Source organism: Salvelinus sp. IW2-2015, linkage group LG4q.2 (assembly GCF_002910315.2).
Source record: "Salvelinus sp. IW2-2015 linkage group LG4q.2, ASM291031v2, whole genome shotgun sequence".
Lineage (NCBI taxonomy): Eukaryota > Metazoa > Chordata > Actinopteri > Salmoniformes > Salmonidae > Salvelinus > Salvelinus sp. IW2-2015.
Window position 1 is genome coordinate 17,167,018 of NC_036843.1, and position 21,177 is coordinate 17,188,194.

At 39.5% G+C, this 21,177-nt stretch overlaps 1 protein-coding gene across 1 annotated transcript; it reads right to left on the reverse strand.

Moving 5' to 3' along the window:
* Window positions 1-1,163: 1,163 nt before the first annotated feature.
* Window positions 1,164-20,728, reverse strand: LOC139027675 (protein TUNAR-like). Its single transcript, XM_070443410.1, has 2 exons — window positions 19,915-20,728; window positions 1,164-4,331 (listed from the first exon to the last, which is right to left on the reverse strand). The coding sequence occupies exons 1-2, from the start codon at window positions 19,987-19,989 to the stop codon at window positions 4,146-4,148; spliced, it is 261 nt and encodes an 86-aa protein (XP_070299511.1). The 5' UTR covers window positions 19,990-20,728; the 3' UTR covers window positions 1,164-4,145.
* Window positions 20,729-21,177: the final 449 nt, after the last annotated feature.

Consider the following 21,177-nt stretch of genomic DNA (forward strand, 5'->3'; position numbering starts at 1 on the left):
CTTGTTGTGTGGGTGTTATGAAGACAACTCTGAAAATATTTACATACACAGCCCTGATTGTCTGATAAGGTGGTCTAGAGCCCACACCCTTACTGACCCAGATCAACAGTCATTGGTCTATTATAATCAGATCACATTGTGACATCATGATGTGGGTCAACAGCTTTTACACAAAAGGGCATGATCATAATTTTCACAATATCAGAGTGTTATTTCGACCTCATAGTGTGAAAAAAAKAAACATAATCACGTTTTAGCTGCACTGCCCCTTTAAACATCCATAGTAAAACATAAAAATGCTCAGTACTTGGACAATGAGTTTGACTGAATCTGAATCATCTCTCTTTTGTACGTTGCAGTCTTCCACCCATTGTTCAGGAAGCATCTCCCAGCTTCAAAGGGAAATGAACTGCGGCTGTTGGCTGCTGTATCCAGGTGAAACCATAGCTGAAAGCTTGGTTGAATTTAAGCAGCTGTGCATCTTCAAACAACATTGTTTACTTGGTTTGCTGCCAAATCCAATATATTCAAATAATGTGTTAAACTGTTTTTCTTTTCTTTCTTTTTTCCAGAACAGGATTATCCCAGTCTGTATCGAATTCCAGTGTATTCCCAATAGAGGGAGAAATTATTTTGGCACATATATGACCTAAATGATTCATACAATGAGTAGACAAAATAAAAAAGTGACTTGTTTTGGTCTCTTTGTCCACCATGCTTTGTGTTCTTTTCTTTTTTTCTGTCTTTCAGTTTGATTTGGAATTTGACAGAGAAGTCTGTCTCGTTGTGTGAAACGCTGTCAGCTCTAAATTCAATTTTCTCTCTCACTTGAAATAAGCATATTTATCTCTGCCTGACTGTCAGTAGGGAATAAGTTATTTCTTCAGAGCTCTCTGCTGAGAGTGATTGTGAGTGCCTTTCACTTTCAGTTGTAAATCATTTCCCAAACATCACTAAATGATCTCTCAACTTCAAACAATGTCAGAAACTCCAGATATTCTTTAGAAAGATGAGTCTTTTAAAAAAGACATACAGTACCACTTATGAAAGATTCCAAATGTAAGTCTGACTGAATATATTTTTATACCTTAGGCCATGATCCTTGAAGATAATCAAAGGAAACACTGTGTGTCATTTATTTAATTATGTTTAACAAAACGGCACGCAAAAAACTCTGCATCTTAGACATGAAAAAAAAGGAAGATAAGATCTGAGAATGTTTGGGAATTTTCCAGTATTGAAAGTACTTCTTCCAATATTACCCATTAAGCTATGTGTAATGGGCTTTGCAGGAAAGTTTCCCAGACGCAGATTAAGACTCATCCTGGACTAACACGCACTTTACTGTGTACATTGAGCAGCTTCAATAAATAGTACCCGCAAAACACCAGTCTCAATGTCAACAATGAAGAAGCCACTCCGGGATGCMGGCCTTCMAYGCAGAGTTCCTCTSTCCAGTGTCTGTGTTCTTTTGCCCGTCTTAATCTTTTCTTTTTATTGGCCAGTCTGAGATATGGCTTTTTCTTTGCAACTCTGCCTAGAAGGCCAGCATCCCGGAGTCACCTCTTCACTGTTGACGTTGGGACTGGTGTTTTGCGGGTGCTATTTAATCAAGCTGCCAGTTGAGGACTTGTGAGGRTTCCGTTTCTCAAACTAGACACTCTAATGTACATGTCCTTTTGCTCAGTTGTTCACCGGGGCCTCCCACTCCTCTTTCTATTCTGATTAGAGACAGTTTGCYCTATTCTGTGAAGGGAGTAGTACACAGTGTTGTACAAGATCTTCAGTGTTTTGGCAATTTCTCACATGGAATAGCCTTCATTTCTCAGAACAAGAATAGAATGACGAGTTTCAGAGGAAAGTTCTTTGTTTCTGGCCATTTTGAGCCTGTAATCGAACTCACAAATGCTGATGCTCCAGATACTCAACTAGTCTAAAGAAGGCCAGTTTAATTGCTTCTTTAAATCAGCACAACAGTTTTCCACTGTGCTGACATAATTGCAAAAGGGTTTTGTAAAGATCAATTAGCCTTTTAAAATGATAAAKTTGGATTAGCTAACACAARGTGCCATTGGAACCTCTGGAGTGATGGTTGCTGATAATGGGCCTCTGTACGCCTWTGTAGATATTCCATTAAAATCAGGGGTTTCCAGCTTCAATAGTAATTTATAACATTAACAATGTCTACACCGTATTTCTGATCAATTTGATGTTATTTTAATGTACAAAAAAGGTGGTGTACATTCTCAACACTGTCCATGTACTTACTCCACCACTGTTCCCATTCAAGTCTGCCAATTCTGGAGTAAAAGGAATAGGAACACGTCACCTTTGGGACTAATTTTGAACATTTAATAATTGCTCCTAATGGAAATCAAGAGTAGATATAAAGATGATGGAGGGTATCATAATACATTGAGCAAGGACTATCTGTAATTAGTTACCAGCGTTCTAGAGATGTTGTACTGTAGATAGCCATTAGGGCAGGTTAAACAGCCATGAAGCACTTTCACAGACTTTGCTCTGTGTGGTGTCTTGCCGATAGATCCCCTTGTATGTTGTACCTCTTCTGCTTTGAGATCTGAACGAGGGTATTGAGATACTGAACTTGAATTTAGGCACTTTCTTAAATTCACAAGAGGTTGTAGGCTGCAGCATACACACTTTACACACATTTGCCCATACATTCATACATACTGTGAATAGTCATTTCTAAATTGTGCTTTTAAATTCACTGTACATATAATCTCAAGGCAACACAATCAATATGCAGAAGTTTACCTTTGATTACTTACTTGACACAGTCCTGAAGGAGGGGACAACACAAAACGTAGTCTATTCAATCGAAGCGCAGAAGCTCAGTAAAAGCTTTATACATTTAGATAAAGTGATTGATTACACTGTAATAATATTATTTCCCATATCACCATTTGAAATGCAAATTTTGACACTCTCTCATGTCTTATGAAGATCACCTGTTTGTGATCATATTTGATGCTATGCCGTACTTCACCAAATACCTACCTACCTCCAGAAAGCAAAACTTAACATAATTTCATTCACTTGGTTTCTTGATTCTCATGAAAAAATGCATCTCAACAACACTAACAAGAACTCTTACAAATGGAACATTTCCTCCTCATTTTGCTACTGCCAAAATAGAGATATTTCCAAAACTGGTTGTCTCCTTTTCTATCACTGTACTTACAGTAAACAAATTATGTAAAGTAACATGGTTCAAAATATTTTTTCCTGAAAATAGAAATCAGAACACGACAATAAATAGCATAAACTCAGGTTGACTTACACATTGCTACTGCCTACCCACTAAACACACTCAGTTCAAAGTATTTTTCTGTAAAAACGTTGGTTTTTACAATATGATAGTACTCGTGTAAAAACAGTTTTGGCTAAATGATCCGTTTAGTCATACTGTAAATACCTTTTCGGTCATTGCAATCTGAGATCCTTGGGACGTCCCTACCTCGTTGAAGTTGAAATGTAAAATGGTCAAGTATAAGGTTAGGGTTAGGTAAGGGTTATGATTAAGGTAAGTGTAAGGGTAGGGGTTAAGGTTAGGGTTAGGGTTTAAGGTATGGACGTACAAAGAATTCCGGATCGCACTAACAATGCCTTTTCTCCAGAATGTCATCTGTCCATTCTCTGGGTATGCTGTATCATCCCTTTTAATATCACAATGTTTATCAGGCTTTTTCAAAAGACTGCTGCAGTGCTTTKAGCTCCTTTTACACCAGATTGCAGTCTCTTTACTTTCTCCTCGGCTTGGCACCCGTGAAAGAAAGCTGGATCTTGAGAGCGTAGCTCGTGCTAGCCTCATGCATATTTACAGGTTAAAAGGTCAAAGTAGCATCAGAGAGTAGGTATGATACTGACACCACCGGACAAAGGCCCCATAAGAACGGGCCAGTCTCCCATAGACATAGTTTCAGCGCCGCTCTATGACGCTGCTGTAGGTTACATTTAATGCGGTAATCACACAGCCTTAGATCCCTTTGATAGTTGGGAAAGTCGATCGACGACACAGTGCKATCTTGGCACAGTCTCAACTCCCAGCCAAACAACATGGCTGCATCCAGTAGGCCCAATAGGCCTGTTCAATGCAAAATAGTTGATTTTTTTCACAGTCACAGAGTGGTGTAGATGTAGACAAAGATGATGACTACCATGTTGAGAATGGTGCCGATGATCCCAAGCATGGCCAGAATGGACTCRTCTGTACCTTCCTTGTCTTGAATTCCTCTTTCTTCATCACAGATGGCAGTGTTTACCATTTTTCCAGGAAAGGTCTGCAGTTTCCCTTTCAGACCAGTCTGGAAAGAATAGACACACAAAATAAATCAATGTATGAATCAACTGTTCTGCTTGTATAATGAGAAACAGTCGTAACAAACGATAAGGAATATAAACAAATAAATCAAACAGACTTTTGTAAAGGCAAGAGTTGAAAATGAATTAATAGCTTCATGGGCTTTACATTGTTCAACAGCTTTGAAACAATTTGTGTTTCGTATGATGCATGTACCATAGCTGATTGTCTGCTTCACAGTGTGAAGAGGTGGGTGAAAACATGTCATATAGAGTTAGCAATGATCACTGCACTCTAGTCACTGTGTTATCAGACATTTGTTGAATTACCTGATTTTGATGTAGGAGATTGTGTCTTCCTTATTACTCAATACAGTTTGTCAATTTGAAATATTGGAAAAATAAAACATAATGTACTGTATGCTGAGTTGTCTTATTTTCATGACAAAATGTGCTAGGCAAGCTCTGATAGATAGACACAGACCCTGCAACAACAACCCCCCCTCTCTCTCACACACACAGAAATGCAAGCATACACACACACACGCGCACATACACACACAAACTGTAGGGATGTAGGGTCACACCAGTGGTGGAAAAAGTACCCAATTGTCATACTTGAGTAAATGTAAAGATACCTTAATAGAAAATTACTCAAGTAAAAGTGAAAGTCACCCAGTAAAATACTACTTGAGTAAAAGTCTAAAAGTGTTTGGTTATAAATATACTTAAGTATCAAATGTAAATATAATTGCTAAAATATACTTCTTGTCAATAGGGGGGCGCTATTTCCACTTTGGAAAAAACCGTGCCCAATTTAAACGGCCTCGTACTCTATTCTAGATCGTACAATATGCATATTATTATTACTATTGGATAGAAAACACTCTCAAGTTTCTAAAACCGTTTGAATTATATCTGTGAGTAAAACAGAACTCATTTTGCAGCAAACTTCCTGACAGGAAGTGAAAAATCTGAAATCGAGGCTCTGTTTCAATTGCCTGAAATCTATGGATATACATGCACTTCATACGCCTTCCACTAGATGTCAACAGGCAGTGGGAGGTGGAATGGGGTGTCTAGCTTGATCTGAGGTCGAACAAGAGCTCTTGGAATGACGTGACCACAATTTCCTTTGTCTACCAAGGCGCGGGAAGGACATCAGCATTGGCTTCTGAAAAGCGTTCGGTATAGACGGTGGATGTCTCCGGCTCTGATTTTATTTGATAGATGTGATAAAAACATCATAAAGTCGTTTTTTTCAACCGAGTTGTATCAGTTTATTGAACGTTTATTGCGAGTTTTGGAATTTTCCTTTCTTTGCGTCAGGAGAATTTGGGCATGTTCGCACCACATGGCTAGCTAATGTTGCTAATTCGACAGGAGAAGAGGACATTCTAAAACCAAACAACGATTTATTCTGGACAAAGGACTCCTTGTACAAGATTCTGATGGAAGCTCAGCAAAAGTAAGAACCATTTATGATGTTATTTTGTATTTCTGTGGAAAATGTTTAGTCCTATTTTCCTTCCTTTTTGCGGGCGCTGTCTCGCTATAACGTAAGCTGTTTGTTATGGTAAAGTTATTTTTAAAAATCTAACACGGCGATTGCATTTAGAACTAGTGTATCTTTCATTTGCTGTCCAACATGTATTTTTTAGTAAAGTTTATGATGAGTTCTTTGATTAGATTAGGTGACTGTCCAAAATATCTCCGGAGAATTTTATGCATTTTGGCTACGTATTCACAATGTAAAACTATGATTTATACCTCAAATATGCACATTTTCGAACAAAACATAGATTTATTGTATAACATGTTATAAGTCTTTCATCTGATGAAGTTGTTTCTTGGTTAGTGACTAATTATATCTCTATTTGGTCGGTTTTGTGATAGCTACCTATGCGGTAATTTTTTTTAGAAAATATGCGGTTGAGTCTTTTGCTATTGTGGTTAGCTAATAAAAATACATATTGAGTTTTCGCTGTAAAACATTTTAAGAATCGGAAATGATGGCTGGATTCATCTTTCATTTGTTGTATTGGACTTGTGATTTCATGAAAATTATGTTATATGATATCCCTGTGGCGTTAGGCTAGGCTATGCTAGTCAGCTTTTTTGATGGGGGGGATCCCGGATCCGGGTTTGTGACTCGTTAGAGGTTATGTATAAAAGTAAAAGAATAAATAATTTCAAATTCCTTATATAAAGCAAACAAGATGCCATAATTTTATTTGTATTTTATTTTATCTACATATAGCCAGGGACATGCTCCAACACTCAGAAATAATTTACAAACAAAGCATGTGCTTAGTGAGTCTGCCAGATCAGGGGCAGTAGGGATGACCAGGGATGTTCTCTTGATAAGTGCGTGAATTAGGAAATGTTCCTGTCCTGCTAAGAATTAGAAATGTAACGAGTACTTTTGGGTGCCAGGGAAAATGTATGGAGTAAAAAGTACATCATTTGTTTTTAGAAATGTAGTGAAGTAAAAGTAAAAGTWGTCAAAAATATAAATAGTAAAGTAAAGTACAGATACCCKAAAAAACAACTCAAGTTGTACCTTCCAGTTTTTTTTACCTAAGTACTTTACACCACTGGGTCACACACACCACAGTTGCTTCTGAATGTTGCATTCCTTTTCTTCAAGCTTTTACAGAATAATCTTTATTTAAGTGCATGGAAAAGATTTTTCATCAAAAATATATTAATTTCCATCGTGCACTGAATAAAATATAGTAATCTGCTGTAAATGGGTTTTACGACTGGAAAAATATGTAGTCAAATACTATTCCACACTGTTGATTTTTCAATCATCTGCCTCATGTCCAGCATTTATAAATTGATATTACCTAACTGTAGGTATTTAATGTCAAGTATCTAGCTGTATTTTATTGGAAAGATCACACTAGTACGTTAGATGAGGAAAATGTGTTACTCATTCATACGTTCTTTTATCCAACTTTCTTAGATTTCTTAATGACATATTCTCATTCCAGTTGTGTGACTCACTGAAGTAAGGGGATGAAGGGGAGGAAAGAAGCATTGCTCAGTGGATTGCCCAAGATGATTGACCTGACACACTAGTTGCCTTCCGCCATAGTGGAAAACACTGTCAAGGAGCAGCTAAGAGACCATCTTGATTGACACACTGGTCATCGTGCGAATGGCTCATGGGATGAAATCACTCTCCACGCTTGCACTTATAGCTCTATATAGCTTATGGTTTATGAGGGGTACATTAGCTGGGTCTGTGGTGCATGTTGTCGGCCCACAGGAGGAGCAGCCTGGGCAGGTTGGCATCTGGACACGACCCAGAGGACCAAAGCTAGCTCCTCTAACGGGTCAGTGGTTTTCATGTGTACACTTGTAACTGTAAAAGCATGAAAACTCATATACATAAAAAATAGAAAGACCACCTGCTTCAAGCCTTGGTTGGTGTGTCGTATAGTTTTGACCTGGAGATGGTGTCTTGAATGTGAAACTGGTGTTATATTGATAATAACCTCAAAAGTATAATTCAAATGGAAAGATGAGTCCCATGGAGAACAGCTAGTGTAACTCATTGTAAGTTCGAACCCATTAGTTGGCCTACAGTATCATCCCTTTCTTTGGCTCACATTATCAATAATTAAAACTAAATCTAATTAATTGAAGGATAGGTTAATGACAGGACAAATATATTTTCCTTTCAGTTCTCTGGGAGACAGTTTTCCAGTGAGATTTTGTGAAAACACACCACAGTCTTAAGGACTGTCCACACCAAGGGCAATAACTATAACTGTTCAAGTGAACTCACTGAACAATAACTACAAAATGATTGGAGAATGATAACGAGAGTTATCATTTGGATCACTTTCAGAGAGTTTTTTTCCCTGTCCCTCCGACAATTAAACACTGACAACCAATCAAAAATGTGTTATTTTGAAGCGTTCTTGTTTCTTAGTGTGCGAGGCTGGCCATTCGGCAATCTCATAAACATTCTATCATTAATAAGCTCGAGGAGATCAAAGGATGTTATCCTGATTTGATAACCCTCACATCTATCATCCAATCACAAAGTTTATGCAAATTAGACTGATAGGAAAACATTTGAGTTAATTCATGAATTTGATTGGAAGCATTCTAACATTGGGAATTCTGATGTAATACATTTTAATATAATATATATAAACAATGGACGTGGGGAGAACAGAGTATTCCCTTTTATTGCATTGTTACCACCAGCCAATGTGATCACATCACACCAGAGAAGCCCTTGCCATTCAAACTTCTCTGCCAGTTCATTGTGAACGCCCTTGCCGAAAATCAGGCTTCTGGCAAACAGTATTGGTAAATCTTTGGCCAACTCCATGGATTTGCATTATTTTCCAGGGAATGCATAGAGCCCCAAGCTGATTATCCCTTTAATACCATTGATATAATTTAACACATTTAACACTTGCCGGTAGAAATGTGTTCAATATCCACTGAAGTAGCTAGCAAGTTTACTAGCTACAGTAGTTGTTGTGGTAAGCAAACAAACAGACTAGCTAGTTTATCTAACCAAATCATCCGTCCAAGCTTGTTATTATGAAAATCAAAATCAACAATACGAATAATAATGTTTTCTTTTTGCTTTAAAAAGCAGCTCAAACAAAGCATGTAAGAATGAACTATAGCCATTGAATTCTACCGTGCCGATATACTGTGCGTTATAGGGAATTATACAACGGGTGGGTCAAATCCTAAATTCTGATTGGTTAAAACCGTATTCCAGCCYGTGTCTATTCCACAAGTTACAACTGGCTAAATCTATGACGTTAAAATGCCAATTTACTCTGTTCCATCTGACTGCGCAATCCACAATCAGCCCAGTCAGGCAATTTATAAACTTGATCTCCACTTTAATAAGCATCTAGACATTATCTCACATGCATTTTAGACTAAGATTTTGTTTTCAACAGCGGAGATTTTTTTTCAATATTCAAATTCGATCTATGATCTAATGAACGTGTTGGGAGTTGGGACTAAACAGACAGGCAGGCAGCGTTTCTCAGCCATTTGAAATCATGAATCAGTTGGTATATCAGCTGGTATATATGGATATATACAAAGAAATGTCAGTTGAAAAAAAGTATAACGAAAACGAAGTGCAGCTAGTTTGCAGTCTTTCCAGCTTCAGTTTGAAGTTACACAATCACTTTACAGTTTACAGTCTAACCAGACACCTAGGTATTTGTAGTTGTCCACATATTCTAGGTCAGAACCGTCCTGAGTAGTGATGCTAGACAGGCAGGAGGGTGCGGGCAGCAATCGGTTGAAGAGCATGCATTTAGTTTTACTAGCATTTAAAAGCAGTTGGAGACCACGGAAGGAGTGTTGTATGGCGTTGAAGCTCGTTTGAAGGTTTGTTAGCACATTGTCCAAAGAAGAAGTGAAATAAGACAATAATCACTAACCAAAACAGCAATAGACAAGGCATATTGACATTAGGGAGAGGCATGTGTAACCGAGTGATCATAGGGTCCAGTGAGTAGCTAGGCGAGCTGGAGACACGGCCATTCAGACAGCTAGCGGGCCGGGGCTAGCAGATGGGCCTTCGGGGGACGTCGCAACGGAAGAGCCAGTTGAAACCCCCTCGGAGGGTTACGTCGGCAGACCAGTCGTGATGGATCGGCGGGGCTCCGTGTCAGCAGTGATAGGGTCCAGGCTAATTGGCAAAATAGATATTGTAGCTCAAAAATTGGCTGATGGACCTCTTCAGCTAGCCTGGAGATGAGAATAGCTTGAGGCTAGCTCCAGGCTAACTGGTGCTTGCTTCGGGACAGAGACGTTAGCCAGGAGTAGCCACTCGGATAGCAGCAGGCTTGCTGCAATGATCCAGGTTCAGAGCTTGCGGTGGAATCCGGAGATGTGGTAGAGAAAATCCAGTCCAATATGCTCTGGGTTGATATCGCGCTGTGCAAACTGGCAAAAATTGACCGGGCTGAGGCTGGCTGATGTCCGAGTTAACGGTGATGACCGCTAGCAGTGGCTAACTGAGTACTAGCTAGTAACTAGTTAGCTGGCTAGCCTCTGATGGGGGTTCCAGTTCTAAAGTGTAAAACATAGCAGATCCGTACCACATTGGGTGAGGCGGGTTGCAGGAGAGTATGTTCAGTCCGTAGATGGAAATTGAGATTTAAAAATATATAAAAAATATATACAAAATATATACGAAGAAAAATATATATACATGGGACGGGATGGGACAAGACAAACAGACGTCCTACTGCTACGCCATCTTGGAATCTAGAGTGACCAACTCGATGTTGACTAATTAATTTCTTTTTAAACCTTTATTTAACTAAGCAAGTCAGTTAAGAACAWATTCTTATTTGCAATGASGGCCTACACCGGCCAAACCTGYACAATGCTGGGCCAACTGTGTGACGGCCTATGGGACCCCCAATCACAGCCAGTTGAAGATACAGCCTGGATTTGAACCAGGGTGTCTGTAGTGATGGCTCTAACACTGAGATGCTGTGCCTTAGACCGCTGCGCCACTCGGGAGCCCAATCAATAAATACTTCACCAATTACGAATTTCTGAAGCATGTTTTATGCAGCAAATGTCACTTGGTTAAGAATAAGCAAAATCAATTCTATGGACAGCAGGTGAAATCCAACTTGAAGTCAACAATGGGCTGTGATTGCTCCTCTTGTGGAGTGCTATAAACAGGGCTTCCCTCAAACAGAATGGCACTCATGGTGTAGCATGCTGCTGGATGGGCCCTAATGCCAATACGATGGGCCCTAATGCCAATACGCCTACTCGCTGCTGATACAAACTGCACTTGGGAGAGAGAGAGAGATATGAAGGCCCTGCCAAAACTAGGAACAGAGAAACAGCTTTACCACAGAGTGCAGTGCAGTTGCTCCTCTCAAACAAACGCTCTGGAGTCCATCCAGACAAACCTCCACTGCGCTGGCTGGCCGGTCCAGTACTCACGCTTTACAACAGGAAAGGTGTGTTGCAATCAGTGTCATTTGGACTATACAATACACTCTACTCTACTCAATGGTCGCATAGGTACTTTATGTCATGTTCGCTTTGTTTTACACCTATTAGGCGTTCTTTGTGGGGTACTTTGAACACTTAAGTAGTCACTTTTGTAAGCTTATAGTAAGAAAACTACACCAAACTACAGATTCCTGGTCATACTAAGCACAATTAATTGCTGAGGACCTCCAAACTATATATACTTGTGTAATACTTGTGACTCGAGCATTGTACTGCTGAGCGATTAACTGAAATTGTGGATATTTTTGACTGACATTGGTTCAATTATTTGAATCCCATTTTGTTCATTTTTTCTTCTTCTGTGAGCTCGATGCCAGTTTCTCTAGAGATCAATTAGAACAAACCCGAACTATGCGATGGAGTTGCAGTTTCCAAAAGGTCAARAATTCTACATAATTCAGTGCAGAAAACATGGAAATTGACTACAATGACCATAATCCATTGCGCGCTTTATCTTTCTGTTTGACGCAGACACGGACATGGAGAGCAGTTGCTTCTCGAAGTACCTCTACCTAAAAATACATTATCTAAGTGATGGACATTTGGTATTCAGCAGTCATAAAAGTATGCCTTACTTTGAAGAACTAATACAATAGTGATTTTGTCAGACAGCATAGGCATCAGCTCTATATGGATGAGATGATGACTTGGAATGAAATAATAAAGTCAACAAATAAAACAAATAAACACAACAGCTGAAATATTTTATGAAAGTAATGTGAATAAATTATAGTTAAAAAGTCATAAGCAGTAATGGGCAGTCACCACCATCATGGCTCTTGTATTCATTGTTTTGTTCTGTGTTGTTACAGCATTCAACCCACATAATGCATAGCGCATTTAATGTATGGAAAAATATATATAATCGAACCGAAACCAAACCGACCTCAAAAAGCACTAATTGCTCAGCAGTAGTGCATTAAAAACTATGTGCATAACATTAACTCTACTTCATCACCCTCCCGCATCCGGGATCCTCCTCATCAGAAAAGCTGACTAGCATAGCCTAGCCTAACGGGACAGGGATATCATATAATATAATTTTCATGAAATCACAAGTCCAATACAGCAAATGAAAGATWAACATCTTGTGAATCCAGCCATCATTTCCGATTTTTTTAAATGTTTTACAGCGAAAACACAATATGTATTTCTATTAGCTAACCACAATAGCCAAACACACAACCGCATATTTTCACCATGTTTCCACCGCATAGGTAGCGTTCACAAAACCGACAAAATAGAGATAAAATGAATCACTAACCTTGAACAACTTCATCAGATGACAGTCTTATAACATGTTATACAATACATTTATGTTTTGTTCGAAAATGTGCATATTTGAGGTATAAATCATAGTTTTACATTGCAGCCACCATCAAAAATAGCACCAAAGCAGCCAGAATAATTACAGAGAGCAACGTGAAATACATAAATACTCATCATAAAACATTTATGAAAAATACATGGTGTACCACAAATGAAAGATAAACATCTTGTGAATCCAGCCAATATTTCAGATTTTTTAAGTGTTTTACAGCGAAAACACAATATAGAATTATATTAGCTTACCACAATAGCCAAAAACACAAAGGCATTTATTCACCGCAAAGGTAGCTTTCGCAAAAACCAGCAATAGATATAAAATGTATCACTAACCTTTGGACAACTTCATCAGATGACAGTCTTATAACATCATGTTATACAAAACATTTATGTTTTGTTCGAAAATGTGCATATTTAGAGCTGCAAATCGTGGTTATACATTGTGAATACGTAGCAACAATTCCCCAGAATGTCCGGAGATATTTTGGACACTCACCTAATCTGACCAAAGAACTCATCATAAACTTTACATWAAAATACTTGTTGTATGGCAAATGAAAGATACACTGGTTCTTAATGCAACCGCTGRGTTAGATTTTWWAAAATAACTTTACCACAACATACAGCTTGGGTTATTGTGAGACAGCGCTCACCAACACGGCGGAGAATAGGCATCAACATATTACACAGAAATACGAAATAACATCATAAATGTTTTCTTACTTTTGCTGAGCTTCCATCAGAATGTTGTACAAGGAGTCCTATTTCCAGAATAAATCGTTGTTTGGTTTTAGAATGTCCATTTCTTCTGTCGAATTAGCAACCTTGGCTAGCATTGTGGCGCGAACATTCCCATCATCTCTTGGCGCAAAGAACGGAAAATTCCAAAAGTCCCATTAAACGTTGAATAAACTGATAAAACCTGGTTGAAAAAACCTACTTTATGATGTTTTTCTCATATGTATCAAATAAAATCAGAGCCGGAGATATTCGCCGTGTATACCGAACGCTTTTCAGAAGACAATGTCGAGGTCCCCCGCGCGCCGTCGAAGACAAAGAAAATACCGGACCTGTCACTCCAAAAGCTCTTATTCGGCCTCAGATCAAGCTAGACACCCCATTCAACCTTCCACTGCCTGTTGACATCTAGTGGAAAGCGTATGAAGTGCATACATATCGATAAATAAAAGCCAGTTGAATAGGCAGGCCCTGAAACAGAGCCTCGTTTTCAGATTTTTCACTTCCTGTATGGAAGTTTGCTGCCAAATGAGTTCTGTTTTACTCACAGATATAATTCAAACCGTTTTAGAAACTTCAGAGTGTTTTCTATCCAATAGTAATAATAATATGCATATTGTATGATCTAGAACAGAGTACGAGGCCGTTTAATTTGGGCACGATTTTTTCCAAAGTGAAAACAGCGCCCCCCTATTGACAAGAAGTTTTAAGGAAAGACTAAAAGGAATATTTCAAATGTAGTCCATGATTACTTCTCAGACAGAGTTCAGTGTGTCAGATCGGAGGGCCTGTTGTCCGGACCTCTGGCAGTCTCTATGGGGGTGCCACAGGGTTCAATTCTTGGGCCGACTCTTTTCTCTGTATACATCAATGATGTCGCTCTTGCTGCTGGTGATTCTCTGATCCACCTCTACGCAGACGACACCATTCTGTATACTTCTGGACCTTCTTTGGACACGGTGTTAACAAACCTCCAGACGAGCTTCAATGCCACACAACACTCCGTCCGTGGTCTCCAACTGCTTTTAAATGCTAGTAAAACTAAATGCATGCTCTTCAACCGATTGTTGCCCACATCCGCCCGCCCGTCTAGCATCACTACTCTGGACGGTTCTGACTTAGAATATGTGGACAACTACAAATACCTAGGTGTCTGGTTAGACGGTAAACTCTCCTTCCAGACTCACATTAAGCATCTCCAATCCAAAATTAAATCTAGAATCAGCTTCCTATTTCGCAACAAAGCATCCTTCACTCATGCTGCCAAACATACCCTCATAAAACTGATTATCCTACCGATCCTTGACTTCGGCAATGTCATTCACAAAATAGCCTCCAACACTCTACTCAACAAATTGGATGCAGTCTACCACAGTGCCATCTGTTTGTCACCAAAGCCCCATATACTACCCACCACTGCGACCTGTATGCTCTCGTTGGCTGGCCCTCGCTTCATATTCGTCGCCAAACCCACTGGCTCCAGGTCTTCTTTAAGTCTTTGCTAGGTAAAGCCCCGCCTTATCTCAGCTCACTGGTCACCATAGCAGCACCCACCCATAGCACGCGTTCCAGCAGGTATATTTCACTGGTCATCCCCAAAGCCAACTCCTCGTTTTGGCCGCCTTTCCTTCCAGTCCTCTGATGCCAATGACTGGAACGAATTGCAAAAATCACTGAAGCTGGAGTCTCATATCTCCCTCACTAACTTRAAGCATCAGCTGTCAGAGCAGCTTATCGATCATTGCACCTGTACACAGCCCATCTCTAAATAGCCCATCCAACTACCTCATCCCCATATTGTTATTTATTTTTTGCTCRTTTGCACCCCAGTATCTCTACTTGGACATTCATCTTCTGCACATCTGTCATACCAGTGTTTAATTGCTAAATTGTAATTATTTCGCCACTATGGCCTATTTATTGCCTTACTTCCCTAATCTTAATATATTTGCACACACTGTATATAGTCTTTTCTAAAAGAACGAGCAATGGCGAGATCAAATGTGTTTGGAAGTGTTGGGACTAAATATGAATATTTTGCAGTAACTTATGCTGTATTTGACAAAGGACTGTGACAGTTCCTGAAAGAAAAGAATAATGGCAAATTGTTGTGGACCTATCAGCAGAATGTTTGAATTCAACAATGTTTTTCTTAGACTTTTCACCCAACCTAAATATGCTCTACTTCCTGTGAATTCTGAAACATTGTCTAGGCTAGTTCCAAAAAAATCACATTCAGCAAAACTTGAAATACATAACCTATCTATTTACTTGACAAATAAGCCCAGTTAAATTATTAGATGCACATGGTAATTTGTTATACGGCTACTTCAGGAACCAACCAATCACTGCCAGAAAAGGTGAGGAATTTATTCTGCAATGGTTGTGAAAATAAAATAAATGGGAAATACATTCCTATGTCTAATTACTTTAGATTCCAAAACAAAACACATAGATTTTTGCTCTTCTCACTAATGGTAAAAGGCTGCATCTTATTATTATAATTTCAGTTTTTTCTTATGAGTAAGTGTGTCATCATATCCCCCATTTGCACAAAACACTTAGGCCCATACTTGCATGTTTGCAATAGTATACTTCAACCACTAGAAAATGTGACTACGCATGGTCTAAAGCAGGGCTCTCAAACCCTGTTCCTGGAGAGCTACTATTCTGTAGGTTTTCATTTCAACCCTGTTCCTGGAGAGCTACTATTCTGTAGGGTTTTTTTTTTTTTTCATTCCAACCCTGTTCCTGGAGAGCTACTATATCTGTTAGGTTTTCATTCCAACCCTGTTCCTGGAGAGCTACTATTCTGTAGGTTTTCATTCCAACCCTGTTCCTGGAGAGCTACTATTCTGTAGGTTTTCATTCCAACCCTGTTCCTGGAGAGCTACTTCTGTAGGTTTCATCCCAACCCTCTTCCTGGAGAAGCTACTATTCTGTAGGTTTTCATTCCAACCCTCTTCCTGGAGAGCTACTATTCTGTATGTTTTCATTCCAACCCTCTTCCCGGAGAGCTACTATTCTGTAGGTTTTCATTCCAACCCTGTTCCTGGAGAGCTACTATTCTGTAAGTTTTCATTCCAACCCTGTTCCTGGAGAGCTACTATTCTGTAGGTTTTCATTCCAACCCTAATCTAGCTCACCTTATTCTAATAATGAGCTGATTTATAAGATGAATCAGTGTAATTAAAACTGGGGTTGGAGTGGAAGACCTACAGGAGGGTAGCTCTCCAGGAACAGGGTTGGAGAGCCATGACGTTTGAATGGAAGTAAGGACAGTCTCATGCCAAGTTCAGTTTTTATAAATGCCAACTTTTGTTGGAAAACTGGCGCAAGCATGTTTTAGAGTATATTTTTTACACGCAACGTTTTTAAATAAGGACCCTGGTTCCTGTGTTTTAGAACAAAAGCTGGAAGTGTGGCCCAAAAAAAAGAGCATCACCATGGAAACAAGGAAACGTTCATACCTGGAACAACACATCCAGGCTCTCCAGCTACACCTAGTCGGGTTCAGCGTCTGCAGATCAGTGAAGAGTAAAACCTTTTGCCACTTGAATAATTCTGAGCATGTCAAATATTCCCAGATGGTAACTGGGTCTGACAGGCAGTGTTGCTTTTGGCACTGTTTTAAAATGGAATTAAAACAAACAACAACCCCCCACTCATTCAGAGTGTACTGTACAGCACCCTGCAAAAGTATTTAGACCCCTTGGACCTTTGGATTTCTTCACATTTTGTTGTGTTACAAAGTGGGATTAAAGTGGATTTGATTTTCTTTTTATATTTTGCAATCTACACAAAATACTCTGTCAAAGTGGATAACTAAAATATTGTCGCTGCATAAGTATTCCGTCCCTTTGTTTAGGCAGTCCTAAATTAGTTCAGGAGAAAAATGTGGAATCATAAATAATAGAATCATAAAGAAGGGGAGTGATTGGTAGATGGATAACAATAACAAATCAGACATTTAATATCTCTTTAAGCATGGTCAAGTTAATAATTATGCTGTGGATTATGTATTTAACCACCCAAACACATCAAAGATACAGCCATCCTTCTGAACTGAGCTGCAGGACAGGAATTAAACTGCCCATGAACGTTGCCATGAGGCCATTTTAGAAACAGCTACAGAGTTCAATGGTTGTGATTGGAGAAAACAGAGGATGGATCAGCAACATTGTAGTAACTCCACAATAATGACCTAAATGACAGGGTGAAAAGAAGAATACAAATATACAGAATAACAATWTTCCAAAACATGCATCTTGTATGTAACAACACACCAAAGGAATACACATTTTGGCCTAAATTCAAAGCCTTATGATCTAGGAAAGGGAAAATCCTAGGAAATCCCAACAAGACACATAACTGAGTAATATCCTCCTTATTTTCAAGCATGGTGGTGGCTGCATCATGGTATGGGTATGCTTGACATCGGCAAATACGGGGGAGTTTTTCAGGATAAAAATAAATGGGATGAACTCAGCACAGGAAAAAAATCGAGGAAAACCTGCTTCAGTCTCCTTTACACAAGGAATCTCCTTCTTCAGTCTCCTTTACCTTCCAGCAGGACAATAACCTACAACAAGGCCAAATCTACACTGGAGTTGCTTACCAAGAAGACAGTGAAGAGGCCAAGTTACAGTTTTGACTTAAAGCTGCTTGAAAAGCTATGGCAAGACTGGAAAATTGCTGTCTAGCTATGATCCCCAACATCTTGACAGAGCTTGAAGAATTTTGAAAAATCATAATGGGCAAATATTCTACAATCCAGGTGTACACAAAGCTCTTATACACTGATCGTACAAAACATTAAGGACAAAACAGCCTKAATTCTTCGAGGCATCGAKTCTACAAGGTGTCGAAAGCGTTCCACAGGGATGCTAGCCCATGTTGACTCCAATGCTTCCCACAGATGGGTCAAGTTGGCTGGATGTCCTTTGTGTGGTGGACCATTCTTGATACAAACTGGAAACTGTTGAGTGTGAAAAACCCAGCAGCGTTACAGTTCTTGACACAAACCGGTGCGCCTGGCTCCTATTACCATAGCACGTTCAAAGGCATTTACATATTTTGTCTTGCCCATTCACCCTCTGAATGGCACACATACACAATCCATGTCTCAATTGTCTCAATGCTTAAAAATCCTTCTTTAGCCTGTCTCCTCCCCTTCATCTCCACTGATTAAGTGGATTTAACAGGTGACATCAATAAGGGATCATACAGTAGCTTTCACCTGGATTCACCTGGTCAGTATATGTCATGGAAAGTGCAGGAGTCCCTAATGTTTTGTACACTCAGTGTAGATTTACCCAAGACTCAAAGCTGTAATCGATGCCAAAGGTGTTTTCAAAATGAAATGTATCCAAGGAGCTGAATACTAATGCAACAACTATATMTTTGTTGTTTAATTTGTATAAAACTTTTTCTTTTAAACTTCCACTTTGACATTAGAGTATTTTGTGTAGATTGTTGACAAAACATTACAATTAAATAAATGTTAATCCCACTTTGTAACACAATAAAATGTGAAGAAATCCAAGGGAGCTGAATAGTTTTGCAAGGCACACCACACAACACACACACACCACACACACACACACACACACACACACACACACACACACACACACACACACACACACACACACACACACACACACCACACACACACACCACACACACACACACACACACACACACACACACACACACACACACACACACACACACACACACACACACACACACATTAATAAGCACATGCACACAAATTCACAGTTGCACAACCCCGCACACACGCTTTCACTAAATGAAGTACATTTCATCTTTTGATGAGATTTTCTTGATTTACACATTATGGTTGAATCCCCAGTTATTAAGACTATTTTTTTCTTCTTTTACAGAGCCACATCACACATATTGATCTTGACCCAATTTTATATTGCCTCTTCTAATTGAAATCTAGTGACAAAGAAAAATGAAGAGCTTGTAATACATTGTCTTCTGCATCTAGCACTGCACCAATATCCCAATATCCTCAAGATAAATGTGTAGTTCAATATCCGATTTAGCTGAAAATGTCATTTTACAGTGGAGTTGCAATCATGAAACACTATTWAACAGTTTTTTTGTACAGGAGACAGAAGAGGAAATGTATTTATATGAATCTCAAATCTAAGCTTTGTTCTTTTCCGCTAGACATGACTAAGATAACACCTTACACAAAAAAATGTATACCCTATTATTTCTCAACATTTTCCTCTAGACAAAAATAGATATTATTAAGAACATTTAAAAATAATAACTAATAATTTGCCTAGTTGAACTGCAAAAAGACAAAACAACCATGATAAAAAATCTAGGTTATAATAATACGTCTATTTAACCCTGTTGTTGTCAACAAGCAGATACAAGATACAAGTTTGACATATGGTAACCCCAGCTGACTGCATGCTAACCAGGGTGATGACTTACCTTGCAGAGCATCAGGCGGAACATAGCATTGAACATACTGGAGGGATTTTTCGCGTTTCCGTAGTGCACAGACATCCCTGGCAACTACGGGAAAAGTCGTCTCCTTTCATACTTTGGCAGTGGGGGGGCACGGGATCTGAGGGAGAGTGCTGGCTCAGCTTCCAGGCAGTCCAATTCGAGGGATTCTTTCATCAGATGTCGTACCCCGCGGCAGTTGAGCGTTCCCTCCCAGAGTTGCATCTCACTAGTGACCAAGTTCGCGCTGTCGTCAGTTTCTCCTCCTCAGCCTTGACGAGCCGGAGCTGGAACAGTACTGCTCTCCTCTACACTCCTCTTCTGATGGGGAGATGATGTCAGGTTGAAGAGGGGAGTCAGATGATGAGCAGATGAGGAGGTGGTTTCATGTGTACAATTCAATCTCCCCTCTTTTTGCTTTGCAAACCCCTGTTGATTCCACCAAAGACTTTATTCTTCTTTCTCATATCAGAGTACCTTACACGCCAACCCTAAAATACATACTATACCATACAGTCTCCTTTTTAAAATACTAACTCATACTGTCAAACTTTGGCTCATGCGGCTTAGCAAATTCGAAACAGTTTCAGCTCGCTTTTCAATTTTAAGGTAAAAAGAAATATTCAAACAAGCAACAACTTCAACTGATTTCAGACAGTGGATTTCTTTCTGTAAATTGTTAGCAACCTAACCACCCTTTTCTTGTTACTCTGCTCTAGTGGCTGTGTTTCCCTTGCTGTCTACTGAACAGTATGTGCGCTGGATGCCTATAAGAGCAGGGGCTGTGAGCGAGGGATTCAGTCTTCTACCCATGCTGACGCTGTCATAGCAGTTGCCACGCTCCAGAGAGAAGAGGCTTCCCCTGCTCCTTCTACCGCGCATATTAATGCAGCCTCGATTGCCTAGCAACCAGCTCAGTGGAGCCAATGAATGCCTGATGACAAGAAGCGTTTGTGACAGGGGCCAGAATGAGAGGTGAGGGTTTCCTCCACAGTCTTCCCTGTTGTTTTTGAGGGGAGTGAGTGTGTGCTTATGGCATGCATGTGTGTGTGTACTCTTGCATGTGTGTGTGCTTACGTACATGCATGTGTGTGTTGGTGTGCATAATTTACATACTCTGGGATCAGCTGTCAGTCTGACCAAAGCAGGAGCATACATGTGCATGTGTGTGTGTGTGTGTGTGTGTGTGTGTGTGTGTGTGTGTGTGTGGTGTGTGTGTGTGTGGTGTGTGTGTGTGTGTGTGTGTGT